We start from the raw sequence: 26,060 nt of genomic DNA, 5'->3' as shown, positions 1-26,060 counted from the left end.
CTTTATTACTCAATTAGCCACTTCTTATACTGTAAAATGTAATTTAAATGGCTAAAAAATGAATACATTAAGACAATAAGCACTTTAGGCATTTATTATGAACCTGCTGTATTTATGGAAATGCTTATCAGCCTATTATTTCTTTCAAACTCTAGTCAATACCAGATCTGATTTGTGATTTATGTTTTCCTAATAATGAATTCTTTATTGAATTATAGTTACATGACACTGAGAACAAAGATTTTGCCTCTGGCTGTTATCTAAGCAAGGAAGCTCAAAAAATATTATCTACATACTCTTAATTAGAGAAATCCTTTAAAATATTTTAAACTTTGTGAAAATTCAGACAGGCAGGAGATGCATTTATTATTAAGATTATTTTCAAAACCAAAGCCTTATTAATAAAAAATGAAATTAACAACTTGACTTTTGAGGTTTCACTCTGTCCACAGTGAGTCTATAACTTTGGGAATGTTATTTAAGGTCTCCATTTCCTAATTAGTAAACTAGAAATTCTATTAATGTCTTCAAAAAATTGTTGTGAGGAACATATAATATATGTATAAAATGTGGACACAGTATTTGGGCCATGATAGTAAATTGTTCAAGAAAAAATTATTTATAAGCTTTCTTCCCTACATTCACAATTTGTATTGCAATTTTAAATATATTTTTCAGAGTAAACCATGACATTTTATTATACATTTGTTTTCACTTCAAATGGATTTTAGTCACAAGGTTGTTTGAACAATATAGTCTATTCTAATCCATCAAAATAAAAGACCAACAAAATATAAACTTGAAATTTCATAATGAAACACACTAGCAATGAATTCAAAGATATAAAGAGAAATCTCTTGTAGGAAATAATAAATCCAAGTCACGTTGGCTTAACTGATTTCTGGAAATGGAAGAGAATAGGCCACTCTTATTCGCCTGGTATTCCTGGGGATAAATTGTGCCTTTACAATGAAACTAGTGGTGGCTTGCTCTGCCTGTCCTCAATAGTATAATGTCAGTGACTGCCAAGAATGCAGCTTTCCCAGGATCAAGAATGGAGCCTGCTTCTTTACCATATTTCCAGAATGATATGCATGTTGCTTAGCCAAGTAATTAAAGACTCCACATTTTAAGACTTGTTGTTTTCTCTGATTATTATAAACACAAAATAAAGAAAATATTTATTAGTCTGAAAAGATATGGTAATGGAATGTCAGGGGAAATGACAGAGTAAGGATCTCTGAAATTTTTCCAATCTATAAAAACAACGAGAGTGCTTTCAAAAATGAGTGGAATCAATCTTTTCAGTACTTGGGAAATTAACCAAAGGCTTGCAACAATTCAGCAGGTTTATTCAAAAAAACTAATTTAGTCTTGGTAAGAGCAGCACATTTTATTGAGTTTTAACATTACTTTTTTTTTTCTCCTCATTTCCCACCCCCACCAGGGCTGGCAGTCCTAAAAATAGCACACAGTAGTGGGACAACCAGCAGCCTGCCAACCACTGGGGGCCAAAACAAGTTTGGTGCTTGGTCAAAACCCAATTCCAATAGAATCATCATTATTTTAATTGTCTGCTGGTTCCTGGAAGACCCTATTCACAAGGCTTGCTTTTATTTGACCTGACTCAGAGCTTACTCAGAGCAACGGTCTTTCTGCAGGGCATGTATGGAAAGCAGTTAGGAAAACAGAAAGTCACATATATGCATACAGCTGTGGACGTGCTCTGAAATCATCTGAAATGGCCGTAAGCTCTCACCTCTGGCTCACCTTTCAGCCTTACTCAAGCAAAAAGTGAAGGGTAAGGCAGAATTACCAAGTGCCTGGTGGAGTCTTGAAGGCATGCCTGAACACATATGCAGAACCCATCAGCAAAGGCTGGAGGACTGATTGATTCCAGGCATTTAAGGAAATGTCTTTTGAATCTTTGGGTGACCACAAAGCTAAGCAAGCAGAGACTTCAGTGATACAGGTAACAAAGAACAGAGACTTGATAGAACTGATTTGGAAAATTAATTAATGAGAAACAGCAAGAGAAACAAGCAGTGGCAGCAACAAACACCAGGAAGGGAGAGCATCTGATGTCCAGTGTTTACACATTATATTATTTAAAATTTCCGTTTTCAGAAAACACTTTAAGCTGACTGTTATATATATGCTTGAACTAGGTTGAAGAGTGTCACCCCCAAATCCATGTCCACTCAAAAACTCAGAATGTGAGCTTATGTTAAAATAGGGCCTTTAACTATATAATTAGTTAAAATGAGATCATTCTGGGCTAAGATGGATCCTAATCCAATATGACTGGTTTCCTTATAAGAAGAGGGAAATTTAGTCTCAGATACATATAGAGAGAACACCAAATGAACACAAGAGTAAAGGCGGAGGAATACAATTACAAGCCAAGGAATCACAAAGATTGTCAACAACCACAAGAAGTTGGAAGACAGACATGGAATATAAATTCCTCTAGAGCCTTCACAGGGAGCATCACCCTGATGACACCTTGATTTTGGAATTTTAGCTCCCAGAACTGTGAGATGATAAGTTTCTATTGTTTTGAGCTACTTAGAGTGTGGTAGTTTATTAAGCAACCCTAGGAAGCTAATACAATGCACAAAGATCTAAATATAATCACGTCTAAATAATTAAAATGTGAGACTATTTAACCAAATAAAGACAATCAATAAAGAAATAGAAGTTATATTTAAAAAACAAATTCAAATTCTATAGTTTAAAATTGCATTAGCTAAAATAAAAAATTCACTAGAGAACATCAACGGGAGGTTTGAGTAGGCATATAAAAGAAATTAGCAAGCTAGATATAAATCAACTGAGATTATCCAGTGTAAGGAGCAGAAGGGAAAGAAAACTGGGAATATCCTCAGAAACCTATGGAATGCTGACCTGCACAGCATTATACACAAAATGGAATTCAGAAGAGAAAGGGAAAGAACGAATATTTAAAAATATAGTGGTCCCAAAAGTAACAAATATAGTTAAAAAATTTACACATCCAAAAAACTAAAAATATTATAAATAAATGCATACATTTATGCATAGAAACATTATAATCAAACTGTTGAAAGCCAAAACTAAGAGAATCTTGAAAACAGCAAGAGAAAAATATCCATTATGAATGAAAAAAATCTAAATAAAATTTAGAAATGACTTATTTTCAGATGCAAAGAGGCCAGAAAACAAGATGGAGACATAATCGAAGAGCAGAAAGAAGATACTTTCAACCAAGAATTCTGCATCCATCAAAAGCTATTCTTCAAAATAAAAGAGAAGTTAAGATTTCTCAGAAAAACAACTAAAATAATTTGTCACTAGCAGATCTGCCTTATAAGAAATAATAAAGGCTGAGTGCAGTGGCTGGCTCATGCCTGTAATCCCAGCACTTTGGGAGGCTAAGGAGGGAGGATCGCTTGAGCCTAGTAGTTTGATACCAGCCTTGGCAACATGGAAAACCCTTGTCTCCACAAAAACTTTTTAAAAAAATTAATCAAGTGTTGTGGCACACTGCTTTAGTCCCAGCTACTCAGGAGGCTGAGGTGAGAGGATCATTTAAGCCCAGGAGGTTGAGGCTGCAGTGAGCCAAGATTGCATCACTGCATTCCAGCCTGGGCAATAGAGTGAGACCCTGTCTCAAAACAAACAAACAAACAAACAAACAAACAAACAAACAGAAAACTGAAGGTAGTTCTCTAGGTTGGAATGACAAGACACTAGTCAGTAATTCTAACCCACAAAACTAAATGCAGTGAATAAAGAGCACAGGTAAATATAATTACATAGGTAAATATAAAGAACAGTATAAATTCATTCTTGCTTGTAACTAGTGTAACTATTTTTCTTCTGTATGATTTATAAGACAACTACATAAAACAATAATTATAAATCTGTTTGACATGCATGCATAAAGATGTAATTTTGACAATAGTTCAAAAGAGAAGTCAGGGAAGAAACTTACAGTAGCAAAACTTATTTTATTATTGAAACTAAATTAGTGTTAATCCTGACTAGCTTGTCATAATTTAAGATATTAATTGTAATCTTCAGGTAAATAACTAAGCAAACTTTTTTTAAGTATTAAAAAATGACAAGAGAATTAACATAATATATTTGAAAAATTATTTAATTTAAAAAGAAGGCAAATAATAGAGAAGTAGCAGAATATACAAGCCATAAGATTTTTAGAAAACATATAACAAAACAGTAGATGTGAGTGATATATTAAGAGTAATTACATTAAGTGTAAATGCATTAATAGTCCAATAAAAAGTCAAAGATTTGCAGAATAGATTTTAAAAAGTGATCTATGCTGTCTGTAAGATACAGATATTAGATGGAAAGACAGATGTTATAAAGAAATGATAGAAAATGATACAATATGTAAGCAGTCAAAAAAGGAGAGCTGAAGTGGTCATGCCAATATCCAACAAAATACTTTAAAGCAAAAATTGTTACTGCAGAAGAGTATTTTGTAATAGAAAATGGTCAATTCATCAGGAAGATATAAAGATTAAAAACATATGTGCACCTAACAACAGAGCCCTAAAATACATATAGAAAAAACTGGTAGAATTGAAAGCAAGAAGAAACAACCTGATAATAAATTAACAATTTCAATATCCATCTTTCAGTAATATATAGAACATTTAAACAGCAGATCTGCCAAGAAATAGAAGACTTAAAGATAATATAAACTAATCAGACCTGAAATGTATGTATAGTAGTGTCCATTTGATGACAGAAGAATACACATTCACCTAAAGTACACGTGAAACATTTTCCAGAATTGACTATAAGATTATAAATTATAAAACAATGATGAAACAAAACTATTTTTAAGTTAAAAGTATTAAAGTCATATAAGTTTGTTCTTTCACCACAAGGGAATGTAATTTGAAATCAGTAATAAAAGAATGAGAAGGTCACAAATATATAGAAATTAAACAACATACTACTAAATAAACAAGAGATTAAAGAAGAAATTACAAGGTCAATCAGTACTCTGAGGTATATGAATTCAAAACTACATCAACTCTTATGGAATACAAGTAAAGCAGTGCTTATACGGAAATTTATAGCTGTAAATGCCTATATCAAAAAATAAGATTAAAAATATCAATAACCTAACCTTCTGCCTTAAGAAACTAGAAAAAATATTAAGCTAAACAAAAGCTAGGAAAGGAAAGAAAGTATTAAAATTAGAGTAGAACTAAATGAAATAAAGACTGTAAAATCAAAAGAGAAAATCAACAAAACTGAAAGTTGTTTCTTTGTGATAAGATCAATAAAACTGACAACCTATAGCTAAATTGACTGCAATGGAATGAATAATTGTGCCCCACACTCCCCAAATCATATGCTGGAATTCTACCCCTCAAAGTGGTAGTACTAGGAGATGAAGTATTTGACAGGTAATTATGTCATAAGGGTGGAGCCTTCATGAGTGGCATTAGAGCCCTTATAAAAAGGGACTCTAAAAAACTCTTGCCCTTTTTCCACCATGTGAAGAAACAATAAGAAGACAGCAATCTGCAACCCAGAAGAGGACCCTCGCCAGAACCCAACCCAGCTGGCATCCTAGTCTTTGAATTCTAGCCTCTAAAACCGTGAGAGATAAATCTTTGCCATTTATGAGCCGCCCACACTGACTAAGAAATTAACTAAGAAGAAAAGAGAAAATACTTGAATTAATATTATACAGAGAGAGATAGAAGACATCACTACAGACCTTGTCAAAATAAAAAGAATTATAAGAAAAATCTACTAACAAGTATATGCCAAGAAAAAAATGCATAATCTAGAAAAAATAGACAAATTATTTGAAAGATATACAACTTCATTACTTACACAAAAAATCCTCAGAATAGAACTGTCACAAGTAAAAAGATTGGGCCGGGCGCGGTGGCTCAAGCCTGTAATCCCAGCACTTTGGGAGGCTGAGGTGGGCGGATCACGAGGTCAGGAGATCGAGACCATCCTGGCTAACACAATGAAACCCCGTCTCCACTAAAAATACAAAAAAATTAGCCGGGCGTGGTGGCGGCGCCTGTAGTCCCAGCTACTTGGGAGGCTGAGGCAGGAGAATGGTGGGAACCCGGGAGGCGGAGCTTGCAGTGAGCCGAGATCGTGCCACTGCGCTCCAGCCTGGGTGACAGAGCGAGACTCTGCCTCAAAAAAAAAAAAAAAAAAAAGAAAAAAAAGAAAAAAGATTGAACTTATTATTTTAAACCTCTCCCCAAAATATGCCATACCTGCCTGGCTTTACTGGTGAATTATACCAGACATTTAGTGAAGAACTAACATTATATACTCACAAACTCTTCCAAAAAAGTAGAAGAGAACAAAGCACTTTCCAACTCCTTCTATGAGACAAATATTTCCCTGATACCAAAATTAGAAAAAAAGATTGTAAGAAAAGATCTACAGATAAATATTCCTTATGAATATTGATTAAAAATCCTCAATAAAACACCAGCAAACTGAATCTAGCAACATATCAAATAGATGTACAGACCATGATTAAGTCAGATCTATTCCAGGAATGCAAGGTTGGTGTACCACATGAGTATCAATCAGTGTAATATATCGTGTTAACATAATAAGCAACAAAATACATTTATCACCTCAGTAGACACAGAAAATATAAAATTTTCATAATTAAACACTCAAGAAACTAAGGATATAAAGAAACTTCTTCAACTTGATAAAGAGTATTTCTAAAGAAACATTCAATTAGCATCATAGTTAATAATAAAAGATTGAAAGCCTTCCCTCTAGGATTGAGGAAAAGGACAATGATGCTCCCTGACAATACATCTATTTAACATTGTACTGGAGGTTCTGGCCAGGACAACTCATCAAGGAAAATATATGGACAGCATCCAGACAACTGACTCTATTGCATATGACATAATCTTGTATATTTTAAGACTTAAGGAAATCTTAGAGAATACATAAAAATACTACTACAGCAAATAGACGAGTTTAGCAAGGCTGCAGAAAATAAGATTAATATATACAAATCCGCTGAATATATAGAGTGGCAAAGAACAATTTAAAATGAAATTAAGGAAACAATTCAATTTTTAATTCCATCAAAAATGATAAATACTTAAAATACACTTAACAAAAGAAGTATAAAACTTACTCACCAAAACAATAAAACAGCACTGAAAAAAACTGCTAAACAGTATATAAACGTATCTGGTGTTCATGCATTGGAGGAAAATATTGACAAGATGCTGTGTACCCAAATTTTTGTACATATTTAATATAATCTCTGTCAGTATCTTAGCAGGCTTTTATTGCAGAAATTAAAAAGCTGATCCTAAATTTATATGGAAATACAAGGGACCTACAAGAGCCAAAACAATCTTGAAAAGAACAAAGTAGGACTCCATCTTCCTGATTTTAAAACTCTCAAAGCTACAGTAATCAGGAATGTGTAGTACTGGTATAGGATAGACATAGAAATCAACGACCTAGAACTGAGAGTTTAAAACTGTGACATATAAGATAAGCCAGTTTTTATAAGGGCACCAAGACAATTCAGTGGGGGAAAGAACAATCTTTTCAACAAATGGTAATGACACAAGTGGATATTCATATGAAAAAGAATGAAGGTGGATTCCTACCTCACATAATTAACTCAAAATGTATGTGTTAAAATGATAAAACTCTTACAAGAAAAGAGATACAAATCTTCCTGACCTTGGAATGGGCAATTTAAAAAAATAACATAATGCCTAAAGCACAAGCAAGAAAAGGAAAAATAGATAAATTAAACATCATAAATATTCAAATGTCTGTGCATCAAAGGACACTATTAAGAGTGAAAATACAATTCACACAATAAGAGAAAACATTTGGATATCATATATGCGATAAGGGACTTGCATTCAAGACGATAAAGAACATTTACAAACTCAGAAAAAATATACAAATGATAAAAATAAACAAAAAATTTTAATAGATATTTATCTAAGGAAGATAACATGAATGGCTATCAAACATGAAATAGGAAAAGATGTTTAACGTCATTAGTTGTTGTCAAAATCTCAATAAGATACCACTTCATACCCACTAGGGTAGCTATAATAAAAAAAAGACTAGCAATAACAAGTATTTGAGATGAGTGAAGAAATTGGGACCCTCCTAATTGTTAGTTACAATGCAAAATGGTGCAGTTGCTGCAGAAATCAGTCTGACAGTTAGATGGTTAAACTAGCTACTATATGACCTCGCAATTCCACTTCTAGATATACACCCCAGAGAAATAGAAACATATGTCCAAACCAAAACTTGGACATCAAAGTTCATAGCAGCATTTGTTTTTTAGTCAGAATGTGGAAACCAAAAGCAAATATAGCCGAAATGTGCAAACGACCAAATGTCCATTTAAGAGAGAATGAATGGGTAAATACAGTGTTGTCTAGCCCTACGATGAAATATTATCCAGCCACACAGTAAGTGAAGTTCTGGCACATGGTAACATGTGGCTGAATCTTAAAAACATTATCTAAGATAAAGAAACTAGAAATCTTAATACAAAATGTCAGAAATAGTATATCCATAGAGACAAAAACTATTAGTGTTTGCCAGGGCTGAGGGAAGACGAGGAGTTACTGCTAATATGGAATTTCTCTTTGTTGTATGAATACATTTGGGAATTATATAGTAGTGATGAATATGCAACTTTGTGAATACATGAAAACCACTGAAGTGTACACTTTAGAATGGTTAATTTCATAGTATGTTTTTATTTATATTAAAAAACAGACCAGGCAGGGTGGGCTCAGGCCTATAATCTCAGCACTTTGGGAGGCCAAGGTGGGAGGATCACGTGAGGTCAGGAATTCCAGACCAGCCTGGCCAACATAGGGAAACCCCATCACAACTAAAAATGAAAAAAAAAAAAAAAAAATTAGCCGGGCGTGGTGGCACATGCCTGTAGTCCCAGCTACTTGGGAAGCTGAGGCAGGAGAATCGCTCGAACCTGGGAGACGGAGGTTGCAGTGAGCCGAGATGGAATCACTGCACTCTAGCCTGGGCAACAGAGCGATTCTCTGTCTCAATAAACAAACAAAAAACAGTAGATGACAAAAATATAGCCGTGAATTAGGAAACAAACTTTTATCATTTATAGCTAGAAATGGACATATCTAGATATAGAAATTATTTTTCAAATAAGCAATGCAAACATTAACTTCCTATATTTCAAAGACCCTCAGCTTTGCCACAAAATCCACAGGGCATGTCTTACACAATTGTTTGACAGATGTTGATTTAGTGAAGCCGATGAGTCTTCAATGTCCATTTATTTATGTAGTAATGGTTGAATTCCACCTAACGACTCTAGCTTTAATTATAACAGGATTTCACATATTTGGGCAATTCTTTATATATTTTTCACGTTACTTTATATCATCCTTTCAGTAACATTTTCAGTTAGACTCGGGCATTTTTTTTTTCCCATTTTGTGTACGGAGAACCTAATGAAATGAGAACTTCAGGGTTTTATTCAAGATTGTGTAATACATTATGGAGGCCCTACCAGTCCTAAACCCTCATTCTTAAATTACTTCCGAAATACATCAAAGGGAGAACCCACACAAAGAAAAATATCCATGTTAAACATTTCATGAGAATGCTTTTTCCTGCTAGCTTAAAAAAAATCAAGCCGATATGTAGTTTCACGGCAGTGAATGAAATGCTCCTTAGACTTTATTTTTAAAGCCATTCTTTGAACGGTTTGAAGAACCTGCAGCAACTCTCAGCTCTGCCTTGTGAAACAGAATGTTCATATCATCTTGTTACTCTTTAAAAAGACATTTTGGCTCTGAAGAGTTCACAGATTAAAATAGGTTAACACGCAGGACGTTAATCTCTGTTTATAGAAAATACCGAGACAGATGGAGAAGTAATTATGAATAAAAATAGATCTGTTTCTCAAACAGATTCCTGAACAGAGGCATTTAAACATCAAGGAAACTGGAGGCAGGGGCAGGGTGAAACCTATCCCGTTGCTCTGACACACCATCCTGGAGTGTCAAATAGGATATTGACAGGGGAATCTGTTTAAGCCTGGAGCCATAGCTAAGCAGGACTTCCAGTAGCTTCTATTATAAGTGGCTTTTTCTGTGCCACCTAGATTTACTTGGCTGTGCCACTAGAATTTTGGACTCGAACTGAATGAACAGTGTTGGTCTGAATACCGCTCCTCTGCCTGTAATAGGATCCACTGACATTACCCAGGGTGCTGAGGCATGTGAAGTGCCTCTGTAACCAAACTCCACCCTTGAGTCAGAGCCTGGTAATCCCTGGAGACTAACAGACATCCACGTGTTCTGCATGATTCATGCAACTGCTATCTGCAGACAGTTGCTGGGTGAAACGCCCTGTTAAATGTTTACTCATTATGGCTACTTTGCCTGACTACTCTTGAGTTATTTTGACTTGGACTAGAAAAGAAAAAACGAGAGCCAACAAAATGGAACAAAGAATTTGCCCTTTCTCCTGAACATTAGGATCTTTGGTGATTTGTGTGTAGCTTCCCTAGGACAATATGAGACTCATGTTTACAGGGAACATAGAAATCTGGGAAACAGAGACAGAAGACATCAAAGTGAAGAAGCAGAAATAAAAGCCCGGCTGGTCGGGATAGTGTACAGATATGCAGTTAATATAATTATAGCAAAAACAGGCATACTTGTGCCAATCTTTAAAAAAGGATGTTTTAAATCAGGATTCCCCAACCCCCAGGATGCAGACTAGTACTGGTCCGTGGCCTTTTAGGGACTCACAGCAGGAGGTGAGTGGTGGGCAAGTGGACACAACGGCCTGAGCTCTGCCTCCTGTCAGATCAGCTGCGGCATTAGATTCCCACAGTAGCGCAAACCCTACTGCGAACCGCGCATGCAAGTAATCTAACGGTGCTCTTTATGAGGATCTAATGCCTGATAAAACGGTTTCACCCACAAACCACCCCCCACCTACCACATCCGTGGAAAAAAATAGGTTCCTGCTACTATGAATATGGGGGACTGCTGTTTTGAACGATGCTGAATGATTTTATTCAGTTTTGTTTTCTGAAAAGACTGCTTCAAACTAACTTTTTGAAGTTTTCCATCAAGTGTGTGTGTGACAAGTAAAAGAAATATTGTTACAAAAATATGACAACAGACTTGCCATCATTTAGCATATTATTATTGCACAACAACATTTTTTCCTGGATGGTAAGTATTTATTAGATGTGGTGGTTACAGAAAAACATAAGCATGAACAGTATGCCTCTATTTGAATACATAAATGTGTTCACACTTGATTTCAGAGAGAGAAATTGAGAATGAGTTGAAGGGAGGAAGATAAAAAGGAAGGGGGACTCAGAGCTCTGCAGTGACCCAAATATCAACAAGACTTGGGAACATTTTGGATCCTGACAAGGGCTGTTCTCCAAACCACGTGTGTGCTCAGCGTTGTACACAGTTCAGTTTACTTCATGCGTTGGAATTCAATGGTGCCAAAGTACATTGGTAAACAAAGTGGACACAAGAGATAATCTGCTTGTCAGCTAGAGACAGACAAGAGGCATGGAGAGGGGTGGCTGAAAATAGGGCTGTTGGCATGCACTCGGGGACTGGAGTGGAGGAAAGTGCTTGGGGGCACTGCAAATAGCACTGAGGGGGAAATCTAGGAGGTTGGGTCATGCCGAGTCTGTGAGCCACAGATCAGGAGAAAAACATGTGACAGGCAAACCCATGGGGTTCTGATGCAGATGCTGTGCCGTGTTCCTCATGGGACTCCTGGCAGGTGGCTTGGGAGAGGGGCTTGTGTGCCTGCAAAGCCATCTCCGGCGAGCACAGCTGCGAGGTGTGCGAGGTGTGCAAGGTAGCCTCTGACTCCTCATGGGCAGTTCTTTCACACACCTGCCAGAGGATGGCTCTTCTGCAGGAAAGAAAAGGAAGCACAAAAGGAGTGGAGGAAGCCAGTCCAGCAGCCAGCCCTGATGCTTTTAGCTCACTCCTTCTTTACAGAGTTCACACATCCACGCATGGCCACAGAGTAGGAGAGGTCACTGCTAGGGTGATCAATACATATCAAAACTACAATTACTTGCATAGTCATTGCCAAATATAGATTATAAAGTGACCTTATATACATATTCCTATCTGGTATACATCTTTGGTAAATTAGCTAAAAAGGAAATGTTGCGTCACTGTATTCTTGGCTATGTTGTTCACAAAAACACTTGGATCTCTTAAGAGTAATACAAGCAAAATCTGGCTGTTTTCCAGCATGTAAAGTAGTTTAGTTGCCATAATATGACTTTTGTTCATCAAGTCACTTATTCTCCCTGCCACTGAATACTAACATTTGACCCTGAGACCCCCTGGCAGCAGACACAGAGCCTGACCCACAGTGGACTCTTGCTGTCTATATATTTTTTGAGACGGAGTCTCACTCTGTCTCCCAGGCTGGAATGCAGAGGTGTGATCTCTGCTCAGCCTCCCAAGTAGCTGGGATTACAGGTGTGCACCACCACACCTGGCTAATTTTTGTATTTTTAGTAGAGAAAATGTTTCACCATGTTGGCCAGGGTGGTCTCTAACTCCTGACCTCAGGTGATCTGCCTGCCTCAGCCTCGCAAAGTGCTGAGGTTATTGGCATGAGCCACTGCGACTGCCCCCTTGGTGTCTATTGATGGGTCCAGTCCAGTGATGCAATTGGAGGGAGCTAGAGGGAAGGAGGGACAGCAGATGGGGAGAGACAGAGATGGGAAGGAAGGGAGAAGAGCAAGAGATAGCATGGAGAGGGAAGGGGCAGAAGAGAAAGGAATGAAGAGGAGGATGAGACTCAGAGAGAGGGAGAGAGGCAGACAGAGGGGTGCAGAGAACGGAAGTCTTTCAGGAAATCTACAAGGTGTCAGGCACACCATCTTGGATGATTTATGGAAGCCTATAAACAGCTGTATAATAGACATGATGGGTGTGCTGGGTTTCCTATTACTGCCTTTTGTTTACCTGCATTAATTCTTCACCTTTTCCTATGTAATTTTTCAGTCAGGGAAGCTGATTTCTATAGATTGTACTGCCTGGGCTGCCATGTGGTAGGTGGGAGGAGGGAGATATTAGCACAGGGCGCGGTATTTACGCCTTCGTCACCCCCGTGGCACCAAGTTCTAACAGTGGTTAGGTCCCCTAGTGATGCAGTTTCTGTCAGGGACCCTGATTTGGGGGCTCCAGAGAGTTCTAGTAATAGAATAGAATTTTCTGTTATATGTCTAATTTATACCAAGAGCCAAGAGTACCTGACTATGGTATACAGGTTACAAAAATCAACCTCTCCATCAAAGGTGTTTTCCAAGAGTGTCCCTTGAAATGTGTTATTCTCAACTGACAAGACCAAAATGTAGGGAAACTGTGAGCCAATCCAAAAAGCTGCACAAAAAAGACACGACCAATTTTTAGATAAAATTTTTACTGTTAAGTTTGCTCCGCAGAGGAATAGTGGAAGGCAGTGTTTGTGAAATTTTGCAGTTAATACACATACGAGAGTCACATTTCACCAGGGGTTTGAGCAAAAGTGAATTGACTAGGGGAGGAAAGAAAGCTGACATCCACCTCTTTCTTAATTCTTCCAATTCAGAAGCAGTGAGAAGCTTTTGGTATCAGTTGTTTAAAGGGGGCTTCACTCATTTCATAGCCTTGTCACATTATTTATCTCATCTGTTCTTCACAGCATCTCATGCTGTGGTTAGAGCACCAATTGTGAAGAATATAGGATACCAAGTCCATCCTAGAAATGACTTCAGGAACTTCATGATGTAGCTCCATAGTCTGGGAATGGCAGACAGATTCAGCACCAGGAGAACATCACATAAAGGACAAATGTGTATGTTTAAAAATGGCCAGTTTCGGCCTGGCATGATGGTTCACGCCTATAATCCCAGCACTTTGGGAGGCCGAGGTAGGTGGATCACGAAGTCAGAAGGTCAAGACCATCCTGGCCAACATGGTGAAACCTCGTCTCTACTAAAAATACAAAAACTAGCTGGGCATGGTGGTACATGCCTGTAGTCCCAGCTACTTGGGAGGCTGAGGCAGGAGAATTGCTTGAACCCAGGAGACGGAGGGTGCAGTGAGCCAAGATTGCCCGCTGCACTCCAGCCTGTTGACGGAGTGAGACTCCGTCTCAGGAAACAAACAAACAAACAAACAAACAAACAAAAAACAAAAAAACAAAAAACAAGTTTCTGCTTGACTTACAAGACCTCAGCCAATGTATTTCTAAATCAAATAACAGATTGGTGAACTCACTTTTAAAGCAATGATCTCAGGTTTTCAAAACAGATTTAAGAATATGGTATCAAAATCCTAGTCTAGGTTTCAATATTTCAGTATTTACAGATGATGTCTCAGAAAGCAAAGAAGCCGTTATTGACAAGCGCTTTGCAGGCCAAAGGCCACTGCCAGGGAATATAGTGACAGTGGATTTGCTGCCAAACTGATGATTATTTTCTTGTTTTCTTTTCAGCCCTATTGGTTCCTGGGCTCGGACTGTTGATGCAGCTATTTCTATTTGGTTATGGGTAAGTCAACACTGTATTTATCACTGTGCCCATGTTTTCCTTCAAAGAGGCACATGTAACTGTGTCCAACTGCAGCTGAGAGCATATTTTAAAAAGGAATTTGGCTTCAATGTCTTTAACTGACTTTAAATAAATTGCTTGTGAGACTGTAGAGCAGAAGATTTTACAATATTAAACCTAGCTCAGAAGAAATGCTGAATTCAGTAAATAATCATTTTTAAGAACTTAGATAATGTCACCTTTTAAAAAACCTGGGACTTCAAATAACTTCAAAATGAGGAAAAGCTTTTATCAGCTATAGAGTTAAAATGTGGATGTTAATCACAGGTTAGGGTCTTAATAATTTCTGAAAAGACAAATGCAGCATTATTTGTGGAAGTACATACAGTTGTGTATAGCGTAACAACATTTCGCTTAACAAAGGAACGCATATACCATGGTGATCCCTCAAGATTATCATGGAGCTGACAAACTCCTGCCAACTAGTCAGGCAGTCGCCATTGTAAGACTGTAGCAAAATGCATTACTCCTGTGTTCGTGGTAATGCTTGTGTACAAGACTTATCGTACACATGACTGTCAGTCATACGAGAATATAGCACATACAGTTAGGTATAGCACATAATACTTGACAATGATAATGAATGATTAGGTTACCAGTTTATTTATTATACTGTACTCTTTATTGTTATTTTTGATTGTACTCTTTATGTCAATATATTATTAAAAAGTTGGTTGTGAAACAGCTTCAGGCATTTCCTTCAGGAGCTATCCAGAAAAAGGTATTGTCATCATAGGAGATGCCAGCTTAATGTGTGTCATTGCCCCTGAAGATCTTCCAATTTGACAAGAAATGGAGGTGGAAGACAGCGATAATGATCCTGACCCTGTGTCAGTGTAGGCTATAGTGGTTTGTGTTTTAGTTTTTAACAAAAAAGTTTAAAAATTAAAAAATTAAAAAATATAAGAGCACGTATAGGATACAGATATAAAAAGAGACAATATTATTATTATTATTGTTATTTTTTTGTTAAGACGGAGTTTCTCTCTTTTGCACAGGTTGGAGTGCAGTGGCACCATCTTGGCTCACTGCAACCTCCGCCTCCCGGGTTCAAGCAATTCTCCTGCCTCAGCCTCCTGAGTAGCTGGGATTACAGGTGCCCGCCACCATGCCAAGCTAATTTTTGTATTTTAGTAGAGATGGGGTTTCACCATGTTGGTCAGGCTGGTCTCGAACCCCTGACCTCGTGATCCACCCACCTTGACCTCCCAAAGTGTTGGGATTACAGGCGTTAGCCACCATGCCCGGCCAAAAAGAGACAATATTTTTGTTCAGCTGTACAGTGGATTTGTGTTTTCAGTGGAGTGTAATGACAAGAGTCAAAAAATTAAAACAAAGTGAAGTTTACACTGTAACAAAAAGTTATAGTGGGCTAAGGTTCATTCATTATTGAGGAGAGAAATTTTTTGTGTACGTGTTGTGTAGCCTAAGTGTACAGTGTCTGGAAGGTCTACAGCGGTGTTTACAGTGACATCTAAGTCTTTCACATCCACTCACCAGTCACTCACTGACCCACCCAGAGCAACTTCCGGTCCTGAAAGCTGCATTCGTGGTGAATGTCCTACACAGGTGCACCATGTTTATCTTTTATACCGTATTTTTACTGTATCTTTTCTACGTTTAGATATGCAAATACCATGGTGTTACGATTGCCTACAGTATTCAGAACAATAACATGCTGTACAAATTTGTTGTCTAGCAGCAGCAGGTGTATAGTTGGCTCTTCCGTCTAGTTTTGTGAGAGTTCACACTATGATATTTGCATAACAACAAAATCACCTACGGATGCATTTCTCAGAATATATCCCCATTGTTAAATGATGAATGGCTGTGTGTGTGTACAGGCAGGACTCTGTGTGTGTGTACTATATATACTATATATGCATACCACATATGCACACATCCACACTATACTATGCACTATACATATATACAACTACATAGGCAAATATAAAACTACATGTGCATAAATACACAAACACACATACATATGTATGTATAAAAGGTAATGTATTGATATTATTAATAGTGACAATGTGTACTAAGCATATATTTATATATTCTTAAATATATATTATTTTAATACATACTAGATTATGTTATATACTAATATACTTTTTTAAAACTGAAAGAAATCGCGTTGCTTTTCTATTTGTGTTTCTAAATATGATGTCCATATTTTTTCTGATTTTATTACTGTAGCTGTGATCAGGTCATGTAACTTAATTTTGATGATGTTTCTTAGAGTACAGTCTGAGGGTATCCAGCCTCAGATTATCTGAGGATGTAGCTCAAGATTTCCTAATTTTGCAAACAGCAAGCGTCCCAGGAGATTCTAAGACTTGCTAACAAAAGGCGGGGACTCACTGGACAGTTACTGAAGATGGACAGTAGGGGGCAGAAGCGCCCACGCTTCTTTGATATGGGTAGCTTTGGTTTTTCAGTGACGGGGAACCCTTTGACTTCAGGTGCCTACTGCATTTAGAATTTTCAAATGAACGCTTCTTGCCTGTTCTCTTATTTTTTCTGCCTCCAAACATTATGTCTATCATTGCAAAAGTAATACAAAATCACTGAACAACATGTGGAAAATACCAAATGTATAACAATAGAAATAAAGTAAAAAATGCACTACTCAAATTCCCATCAAGAAATAAACATTCTGATAATATTTAGTTTTATTTTCCTATATATTTGTGTGTATATATAAACATATATCCAAAATGTGTTATAATATAAAATGTGTAAGATATATACAACAGTATAAACAAAATTATGTTGTATATGTCATTTTCATGTCATATGTCAGATATAGCATACTAATACTTATCCACTTTTTAAAAATGCTGATCCCTTTGAAATATGCAATTATCAATTGTGTTTCTTTCCTCGCTTAAGTTACGTTTTATGACTTTTGGTAGTGAAGAGATAAAATTCATTACAAAACGTGCCAGGCTTAAGCAATTTTCCAAAAGGATTAAGTAATTGCAGTGGCCTCAGGCTATGCACAGTTTTTTAAAAGGGTGTGTCTCTCATTTTCTTCAGCATAACTTGGGTCACAGAAACCCAGGTCTAAATTCATTACAAACTCATATTCTACCATGCCCTGACCCTGGTAAGTTATTTTGTTGCAAAATCCTTAGACAATTTGAGAATGTCAAAGCACATTTTCAAGTCTTAGCATGTCTCCATTGTCTATTAACTGCATGTATTTTATGCCTTAAAAAAACTTCATCTTCAGATTTTCTAGCTTTCTTCTGCAGTTTTTTTTTTAAAGAATATTTTTCTATCATTTTAATTCTCTATTGTAAAACTTGGAAAGCTCTAGTTTTGGACTGCCAAGAACAGTCTGAAATTAAATCAGTTTACTCTCGCTCTTAGTGAATATTTTGGGAGTGCTATGTACTGAATGAGTCCCCCAAAAGTTCATGTGTTAAAACTTAATCCTTCTGCCCCTATGATGAGATGAAGGGATGAATGAGGGCTCTGTTCTCATGATGGGATGAATGTTGCTATCACAGGAGTGGGTTTATTATCACAGGAGCATTATTGTTATGCATGTGAGCTCTCCCTGGCTCCCTTGCTCCCACTCTCACCATGTGATGCCCTCTGCCATGAGTGAGGCAGCAAAAAGGCCCTCACAGAGGCCGGACTGTTGACTTCCAGCCTCTAGAACTATGAACTAAAGAAACATTTTTTATACATATTACCCAGTTTGTGATCTTTTGTTACCACAACAGAAAAAGGCAAGAAGACAGGGAGGTTCAATTATGATGTCATTCATGGGAAAATGGTAGACAGGACAGAATCTTTGCTGGCTCCCTAGATGCTGCCTGGAATGCTACTCTTGGAAAACAGTGGCTACAGAGTGATGTCTTTCTCCATAACTTTAATTTACCTTAAGAAAAGCTTTGAGTGCTACTGAGTCAGGAATGAAAAACCTAGAGAATGTTCTGTCCCTTGGGAGCAAGGAGTATAGTCAGTCCCTGTACTACTCCCCAAAGAGGCATGAGGTTTCACCCTCCTTGGGCTCCCTAGTGACTTATAATGCCTTCCTGTAATTATTGCGCCAGTTGATTTAATACTAATCCACTTAATTCAGTTAACATCAGATTTTTCCTAGGGATCTTGTTAGATCTTTTTATATATTAAAAGAGAGAGAGAGAGAAAAAAAAAGACTTGCTTCTCTTTCAATATTCCTGGGAAATTGGATATCCATGTGGAAAAGGTAGATCTATAGCTCACAACAAATAAAAAATAAATTTTACCTAATTAAATGTAAAAGATAAAACTTCATCATTGTAGAAGAAAATATAGAAAAAGCTCTTTAGGTCTATGAGGGAGAAAAGAGTTATCGAAATCAGACCATAAAGAAAAAGCACAAGTCATAAGGGCAATAAATATATAAATAGAGTTTAACCTCTGAAACACTTGACCAAATGTTCTGTGGTAAAAACAACAAACCAGCCATTGAAGGGAAGAACAGATTGACAGTGCATATAACATAGAAAAAAGTAATGATCAAACTATTTAAAATTGTCTAATAAATAAAAAAGAAAATACCAAAAAAGAAAAAAAAAATGAAGGATAAGAATAAGCAATTGACAGAAGAAGAATTTGTAATGGTCAGTAAAGAGATGTAGTAATTTTTAAATAATAATAAACAATGGAAATAAACAGAATGCCCATTAGCAGGATAGGGGTGTGTGTGTGTGTGTGTGTATATATATATATATATATATATATAGTTGTGTGGTAATAAAGTGTTATGTATTGTGCCCTAGATTTTTGTATTTCTGAAATTGTTTATTAAAAAAGTCTTTGTCTCTTTTTCTAACAATTTAAACAAAGACACTAAAAGGACCTGGTGCTATATCTGTACATTAAATTTTACGTGCCAATGGAAATAATTGAATTAAGAATAGTTCTGTTTGAGTTTTTTCAAAGCAGTATATTTTTAAAGACAAAATAACTGAACTAAGTGAACTAAATTTATATAAAAGAAAATAGCTGTTTCTGCTAAACAGCCTGTTGCATTTGAAGTTTTGCTATCTCTGTGGAGACCAGGAGCAATCTAAATGGAAATAAAGTAACTTTATAATTGTAAATGTGTATTTGAGTGAAAGCTAACCTTAGGGAATAGTGGAGAGTAAACTGGGTATTCACAGGTAAAGAGAGATGATTTCTAGAACAAAAAATATGAGCCAGAAGAAACGGGCCAAATATTAGTGTCCTCGTTTAGGATTTTAATGAAGTTGTCAAATTTATGGGCTATTATAACTTACAATGGGCAAAAGAAGGTTAAGTAGTCTAGATTGGAGAGGGCAGAAATTACAACAACAACAAAAAAATTCAGCCACCAAATGATGACACAATCTTCCAAATTATAAATCTGATCTCATTTTTATTTAGTGACATTTGATATCTCTCAACTTTCCATACTTTAATATATTCAGTAGCAAATTTGATAGGATTGAAAAAAATGACACTGTAATTCCAAAGTCTTTTGCATAGATCATTTCTGAGAATCTGTCCCTAACCTAACCTCATCTCCAGAAACCTCTCAAGCTGCCCCATGTCTCAGGTGAGTAGACTGGAAAAGAAGACCCGATTAACTGCCCTAATATTTTATTTAAATTTAATATAAGTATTTGCCATTAGTTTACAAGTAAATGCTTTAATACATCAAGATTCATAGAGAAGATTCTGAATCTTGAATTTTGTTGATGACTCAGTGTTACTGAAAACCTAGAACAGCACGGTTCCACCTCACGGTGACAAGAGATGGAATGTCCTAATCTTTTAATTATTGGTTGTAAAACCTATCCCTTGGAAAAACAGGGAATCTTTTATGACGGCATTGTGTCTGCCTGCTAGTGCCCCCGGCAGCTTCACGGAGCGGAGCTTCCCGGTGCTGATGGGATGGTGGAGACTGTTTTTGTGATTCTTTTCCAGAGTTTAGTTATTCATTTGTTCAAATAACATTGACTATGTGGAAATGATTATTTGGTGCCATTAAGAGATAGGTTGTGTCTCATTCTTAAAAGTTGTAGACTTTGTAAACAAATGTTATCATTATATTAAATAAATAGTAATATAGAATACAATAACAATTACATTATAATAAATAGTATAAACAAATAATAGAAAAATTATACATCTTTTCAGTCCAATCACCTGTAAAATAATACTACATGAGATGCTGCCCTAACGCTTTTCAAGTTTCGAAATTGAAATCGATTAAACCTGTTTGAAAACCTATATACATGCATTAAGCAAGGTGCTACAGCGTATTTCTCTACTAGCTGGCTGGGATTTTCCCTTTCATTCTCCCTATTGACTCTATTAGTGAGGAGCCCTTTAGCTCGTATTTTAGGTCCACATTTATACATAGTTCATAACAGGAATTAGTAAATAAAAGCTACTGAGAGCAGTACTTTAATTTCTCCATGAAGCTCATTCATCTGGGTGGTAGCCAGCCTCTGTTACACCACAAACACCCAGCTCCAAGCTTCCCGCCTTATTTCAGGAGAACATCAGCCTCTCAAGTCCAGTTGATTATTTTGTTTCCTGAGCTACATCAGTGTAGAAACAGAAGGAAAAGTGGAGGAAGTTAGGAGAATAGACCCTGAGTGTAGCAAGTAGGAAAGGTTGACAATGTGCTGGAGGAAAGTCAGCATATGAAAGTTCAGAGACAGCTGAAATGCACAGCGCGAGGGGGTGTGGAGATGAAGGGCAACCCAGACAGTCCAGATGCTTAGCTGAGTGAGCATCCGTCAGCCCAAAGCCTCACTCATCTCAAACACCTTGATTTTCTACACCGTATACCCCACCCCTCACCATGAATGGAGAGCTGCTGTGGTTGATTTCTCTCTTGAGTTACCATTTCTGCACATTGCACCAACAAGTACGTGACTGACTGTTTCAGTATTGACCTAAACTTTCACTCTTGGGGTCAGATAGTTTTCTCAATGAACTGAGTTTGAACCCCAGTGGCAAGGTGGGTGCCTGGCAGTGTCGACGGCAGGATAACCCGGAGCTGTGGTGAGTCCCCAACAGCATGGCCTGTGTGTCGTTGATGGAACATCCAAAGCATTGCATGAGACTCTCAGTCATAAGGGATGGTCAAAATTAGTCACGTAAGAAGGTACAATCAATTTTCACAGTCACTTCACTTTTAAGGAGGTAGAGTCACAGGTCCTGGAAAATAAGAGAAAACTAAGAGAAAGTGAAAATGAAAGCCAAAATGGAGTTCTTTGTGCAATATGTTCAGAGCATTAGAAAGTAGAGTAAAATGGTAATTCTCAGAACTCCTCGCCCATGAAATGAGTATTTTGTGAGCAGGTTAGTCTTTTTTCCATCTATTGAGTCAGAATCTGGGTGAGTCACACACTTCAGGTGGCAGATGCCAAAACGCCCTCATGATTAACCAAAGGGTGCTGCTTAGCCTTGCAAAGCAAATACAAATATTCAAACAAACATCTCTCCAAAAGGCACCTCTCCGCTTTCCGCTGACTAACCCTCTGTGTTATGTCTTTACCTAGAGCCCCACACTTGGGATGGGAATGACGTGGTCCTGTGCAGCCCTATTATTTTCATGTCAGAAGCCTGATTAGAGTGATGGAGAGGTTTATAACGTATCGTACTTTCCCCTGTAGAAAACACATTTCTCCTAACGCCATTTAATATTTCATTGCCAGGATATCCAGTGATATAAAAATTCTGAAACCCTTTATTTTCTGTTGTATAGGTAAGAAAAAGAAAACATCAATTTACAATTTACGTATAAATCCCACAGATATCACTTAAAATCAAGTAGTAGGTAATATAACCTGGCAGCCATCATAATGCTCAGCGTTTTATGATTCAAAAACCATAACAATCAGGTTAAACAAATAGTACTTTTTATTAAATGTCACTCAATCCCAGGGCTGAGAATTCATTTGTGTTTTCCTCTTAGACTCAATCACTGCAGTCGCAATCAAAAGATGGCTTGAGCTGGAACCTGGAACCTGCTAATCCTGTTGGGCAGCCTGTGATTTTGGAAGTGAAGGGAAAAAAAAAGAAAAAAGAAAAGAAAAAAGGGAAAATTTCACATAAAACTTCCAGAAGACTAAGAAGATGGAAACTTTTGTGTTGTGCATTCAGTAACGTGTACTTTCATAAGCAGATGGCAAAGAAAGAAAGCCTGAGAATCTGGCCCGACGTTTTCATTTCAGAACCCTGCATTTCCCACATAGAGGAGATACAGCACATCCGTTGCATGGTAGATCCAGCTTGCTCTCATAGTCGTTGTGCAAATAAACATACATGTGACAAAGCAGTGCAGTTTTCAGTTGTTAAAAGTTGTGTCATTCCACGAGATGGAGCAAAGGACATTGGCGATGTAAACAGGCAACAGGACTCTGACGCCACACCCCTCTCTGCATGGAGGATGCTCAGTCCTTATACCACAAAACGTGAGATGCTTCCGGCCACCTCCCGGCCCTGACGCCTGAGCTCTGTGCTCACCCCACTGGAGCTCCTGGCAGTTCTCTGAGCAGGCTGCACCTGTCCGGACTGATCCTCTCCACGTAATGTTAGACATTAATTTCCCTGTGAAATCTGTTTTGACTCACTGAGGTTATGAGCACTTTATCACAACTATCATCATATACTATTAAATCTCCAATTTTCTTGTCTCTGTTACTAGACTGGGAGCTCCTTGAAGGCTGGACCTGGGTTTGGCACTGAGTGGCACTCAGCACATACTTCTTGAATAAGAGAATGTACGTACACAGTGGCATGAAATTGATTTGATTTTGTCGGTTTTCTTAAGTGCTAAAGTTGTAGACAGTTCAGTAAAAACTATAAAGCGGTTACCCTGTAAACCATGAGTACTATTAATTGGAACCGCCTTTCTTACGTATCCACTTGTGCTTCTGTTAATGTTTCCAAAATAAATAAAGAGCAGGCTAGAGGGAAATCTCCAGTCCTTAGAAACCATGGCATGAGAATACATCTGTATTTGCACTCTGAGCGAGGGACTTCCTCTTGTTGTGTATGTTTCATTAAGAGATCTGGGAAAAATTAGCCTTGTACCAGGATCTGAACTATGGTTTGAAAGTGTTTAATGGGTACCAATGTTCATGTCATCATTTTTGAACAATATACTGTACATTTTTAAACACTTTCCTTCCGTTCCATTTTTATACTTTCATTATGTTTGCCAGCATTGGGCAGTTGGTTGCATTTATTGAAGTTTGAATAAAAAAATCTAAGATGAGTTACCCAAAATACCTACTAAACACATCTTGCAAGATTGGTCAATAATAATTTTTATACTAGAGACTCCCCTCTCTATAGACCTCCAATAATTATTTTTAACATCTGTTTTTCACTTCCAGTGTTATTTTAATTTTACTTCTATATAGGGTTTTATGGATGTCAGATGTTTCAAAATGATTTTTAGTTGTCATAGGCAAAATTGTGGTCATTTTGATAAAATTCCGACATTGAATTCCAATTTATTCCTTCAAAAATAACATAAATTGCTGGCAAAAGTCAGTAGAAAATATTGTATTTATATTTACATGGATTAAGTTGCCAGGAGTGCTATCAGAAAATTGAAATTAACATAGAATGGGATGAAATTTCCCCAAGTCAAAGATACCAACGGAGAGGCAAAGAGAGGTGGTCAGTGGTTAAAGACAGATGAGCAATTAAGATATTTTCTTCTTAATAAAGATTCAGTTTGTACTTCGTCTTCTTGAAATTTGGCAGAATATTTCACAGTAGCCATTGGTGATTGTAGTTTTGGATTTCCATATTTGAAAACTATGCAGTACCTCCATCAGATTTGTTATAACAGATCCAAATTTGGAAAGTTCTTTACATATTTAAAATGATACATGAGTGGTTCCAGATTCTCCATGGGCCTGATTTCTGGCTGACCAAGGGAATCTCTATTTGTGTCCTTCTCAGGGCTTAGATGCCTGCTGTGCTCACTCCTGCCGACAGGCATGGCCACCATCTGCAGTTCCTGGCTGCACTTTCTAAACAGCTGCCTGGGTCAGTTCTTTTGAGTAAGATATAGCAGAGTTGTAGAATTTACAAATGAATGGAAAATCATCACCCTACCAAGTCTTAAATGGTTATGACTCCACCACTCAAGAAACTTCAGAAATCCACCTTTGGTGATCAGAAATACACTGAAGGGTCCATGTAGTAATGTTTGTGTGTTAGATTCTGTTCCGTTGTCCAATGTTCTCCTCATTTTCAATCAACTCTTTATCTCTGCAGTGGTGGCTTTAAAACATGCCTGCAAATTCCTTGACTGTCTTTCCGGTGGGAGGCAGAGTCTAACTCCCTGTCCCCTGAATGTGGGCTGGCCTTTGGGATGAAAAGAATGAGGTTGAAGTGATGCTGCCCAACTTCTAAACCTACTTCCTTTTTTTTTTTTTTTTTTTTTTTTTGAGACGGAGTCTCGCTCTGTCGCCCAGGCTGGAGTGCACTGGCCGGATCTCAGCTCACTGCAAGCTCCGCCTCCCGGGTTCCCGCCATTCTCCTGCCTCAGCCTCCCGAGTAGCTGGGACTACAGGCGCCGCCACCTCGCCCGGCTGGTTTTTTGTACTTTTTAGTAGAGACGGGGTTTCACCGTGTCGGCCAGGATGGTCTCAATCTCCTGACCTCGTGATCCGCCCGTCTCGGCCTCCCAAAGTGCTGGGATTACAGGCTTGAGCTACCGCGCCCGGTCTAAACCTACTTCCTAAAAGGCATCTTTGGCCTTTCTCTCTCGCTCACTCTCTGTCTCGCTCTTTTCTCTTGGGATGCTTGCTCTGTGGGACTGGCCATTCTAGTGTGAAGAGGCCCAAGCCATCTGGAATAACCAAGTGTAATATTAACATTGCATTTAATCATAATATGAATGCTGTGTGTTTAGTCCTGGTAATGGAGTAGAGGCCACGTGTTACCTTCCTGGGTAAAAGAATAAAAAAAATCTGTGTCTCTCTCTTTCTAAAGCAAAGGAGAGTTGAGAATGGTGGACATATGGATGGTGCAGATGTTACCTTCATCCTGAGGTTTTCCTGTAAGACTAACAAACACCTGTACAAGTCCTTGGTTTCTCGTGCCTTGATTTTGTTTTTTTTCTTTTTGAGACTGAGCCTTGCTCTGTCACCCAGGCTGGAGTGCAGTGACACGGTGACGTGATCTCGGCTCACTGCAACCTCCGCCTCCCTGGTTCAAGCAATTCTCCTGCCTCAGCCTCCCGAGTAGCTGGGATTACAGGCACATGCCACCATGTCCGGCTAGTTTTTGATTCTTAGTAAAGACAGAGTTTCGCCATGTTGGCCAGGCTGGTCTCGAACTCCTGACTTCAGGTGATCCGCCTGCCTCGGCTTCCCAAAGTGCTGGG

At 37.7% G+C, this 26,060-nt stretch overlaps 1 protein-coding gene across 3 annotated transcripts in view; it reads left to right on the top strand.

Annotated features, from left to right (window-relative positions):
* LOC144330993 (uncharacterized) overlaps positions 1–25,731 on the top strand; it is a 30,536-nt gene extending 4,805 nt beyond the window's left edge. Inside the window, exons 2-4 of one of the 3 annotated variants that reach the window (XR_013397784.1) lie at positions 14,551–14,605; positions 15,664–15,761; positions 22,626–25,730. Coding sequence is in view for 1 of the 3 variants with exons in the window: in XM_077945474.1 (XP_077801600.1) it covers positions 14,551–14,605; positions 22,626–23,156 (586 nt within the window). In the remaining 2 variants the exon portion in view is untranslated. Of the gene's footprint in view, positions 1–14,550; positions 14,606–15,663; positions 16,235–22,625 lie in introns of all 3 variants that reach the window. The other 2 variants (XR_013397783.1, XM_077945474.1) reach the window with 2 other exon arrangements.
* Positions 25,732–26,060: the final 329 nt, after the last annotated feature.

Source organism: Macaca mulatta, chromosome 9 (assembly GCF_049350105.2).
Source record: "Macaca mulatta isolate MMU2019108-1 chromosome 9, T2T-MMU8v2.0, whole genome shotgun sequence".
NCBI lineage: Eukaryota > Metazoa > Chordata > Mammalia > Primates > Cercopithecidae > Macaca > Macaca mulatta.
Note: the sequence above shows the minus strand (reverse complement) of the source record. Positions and strands in the feature narration are given on the sequence as shown.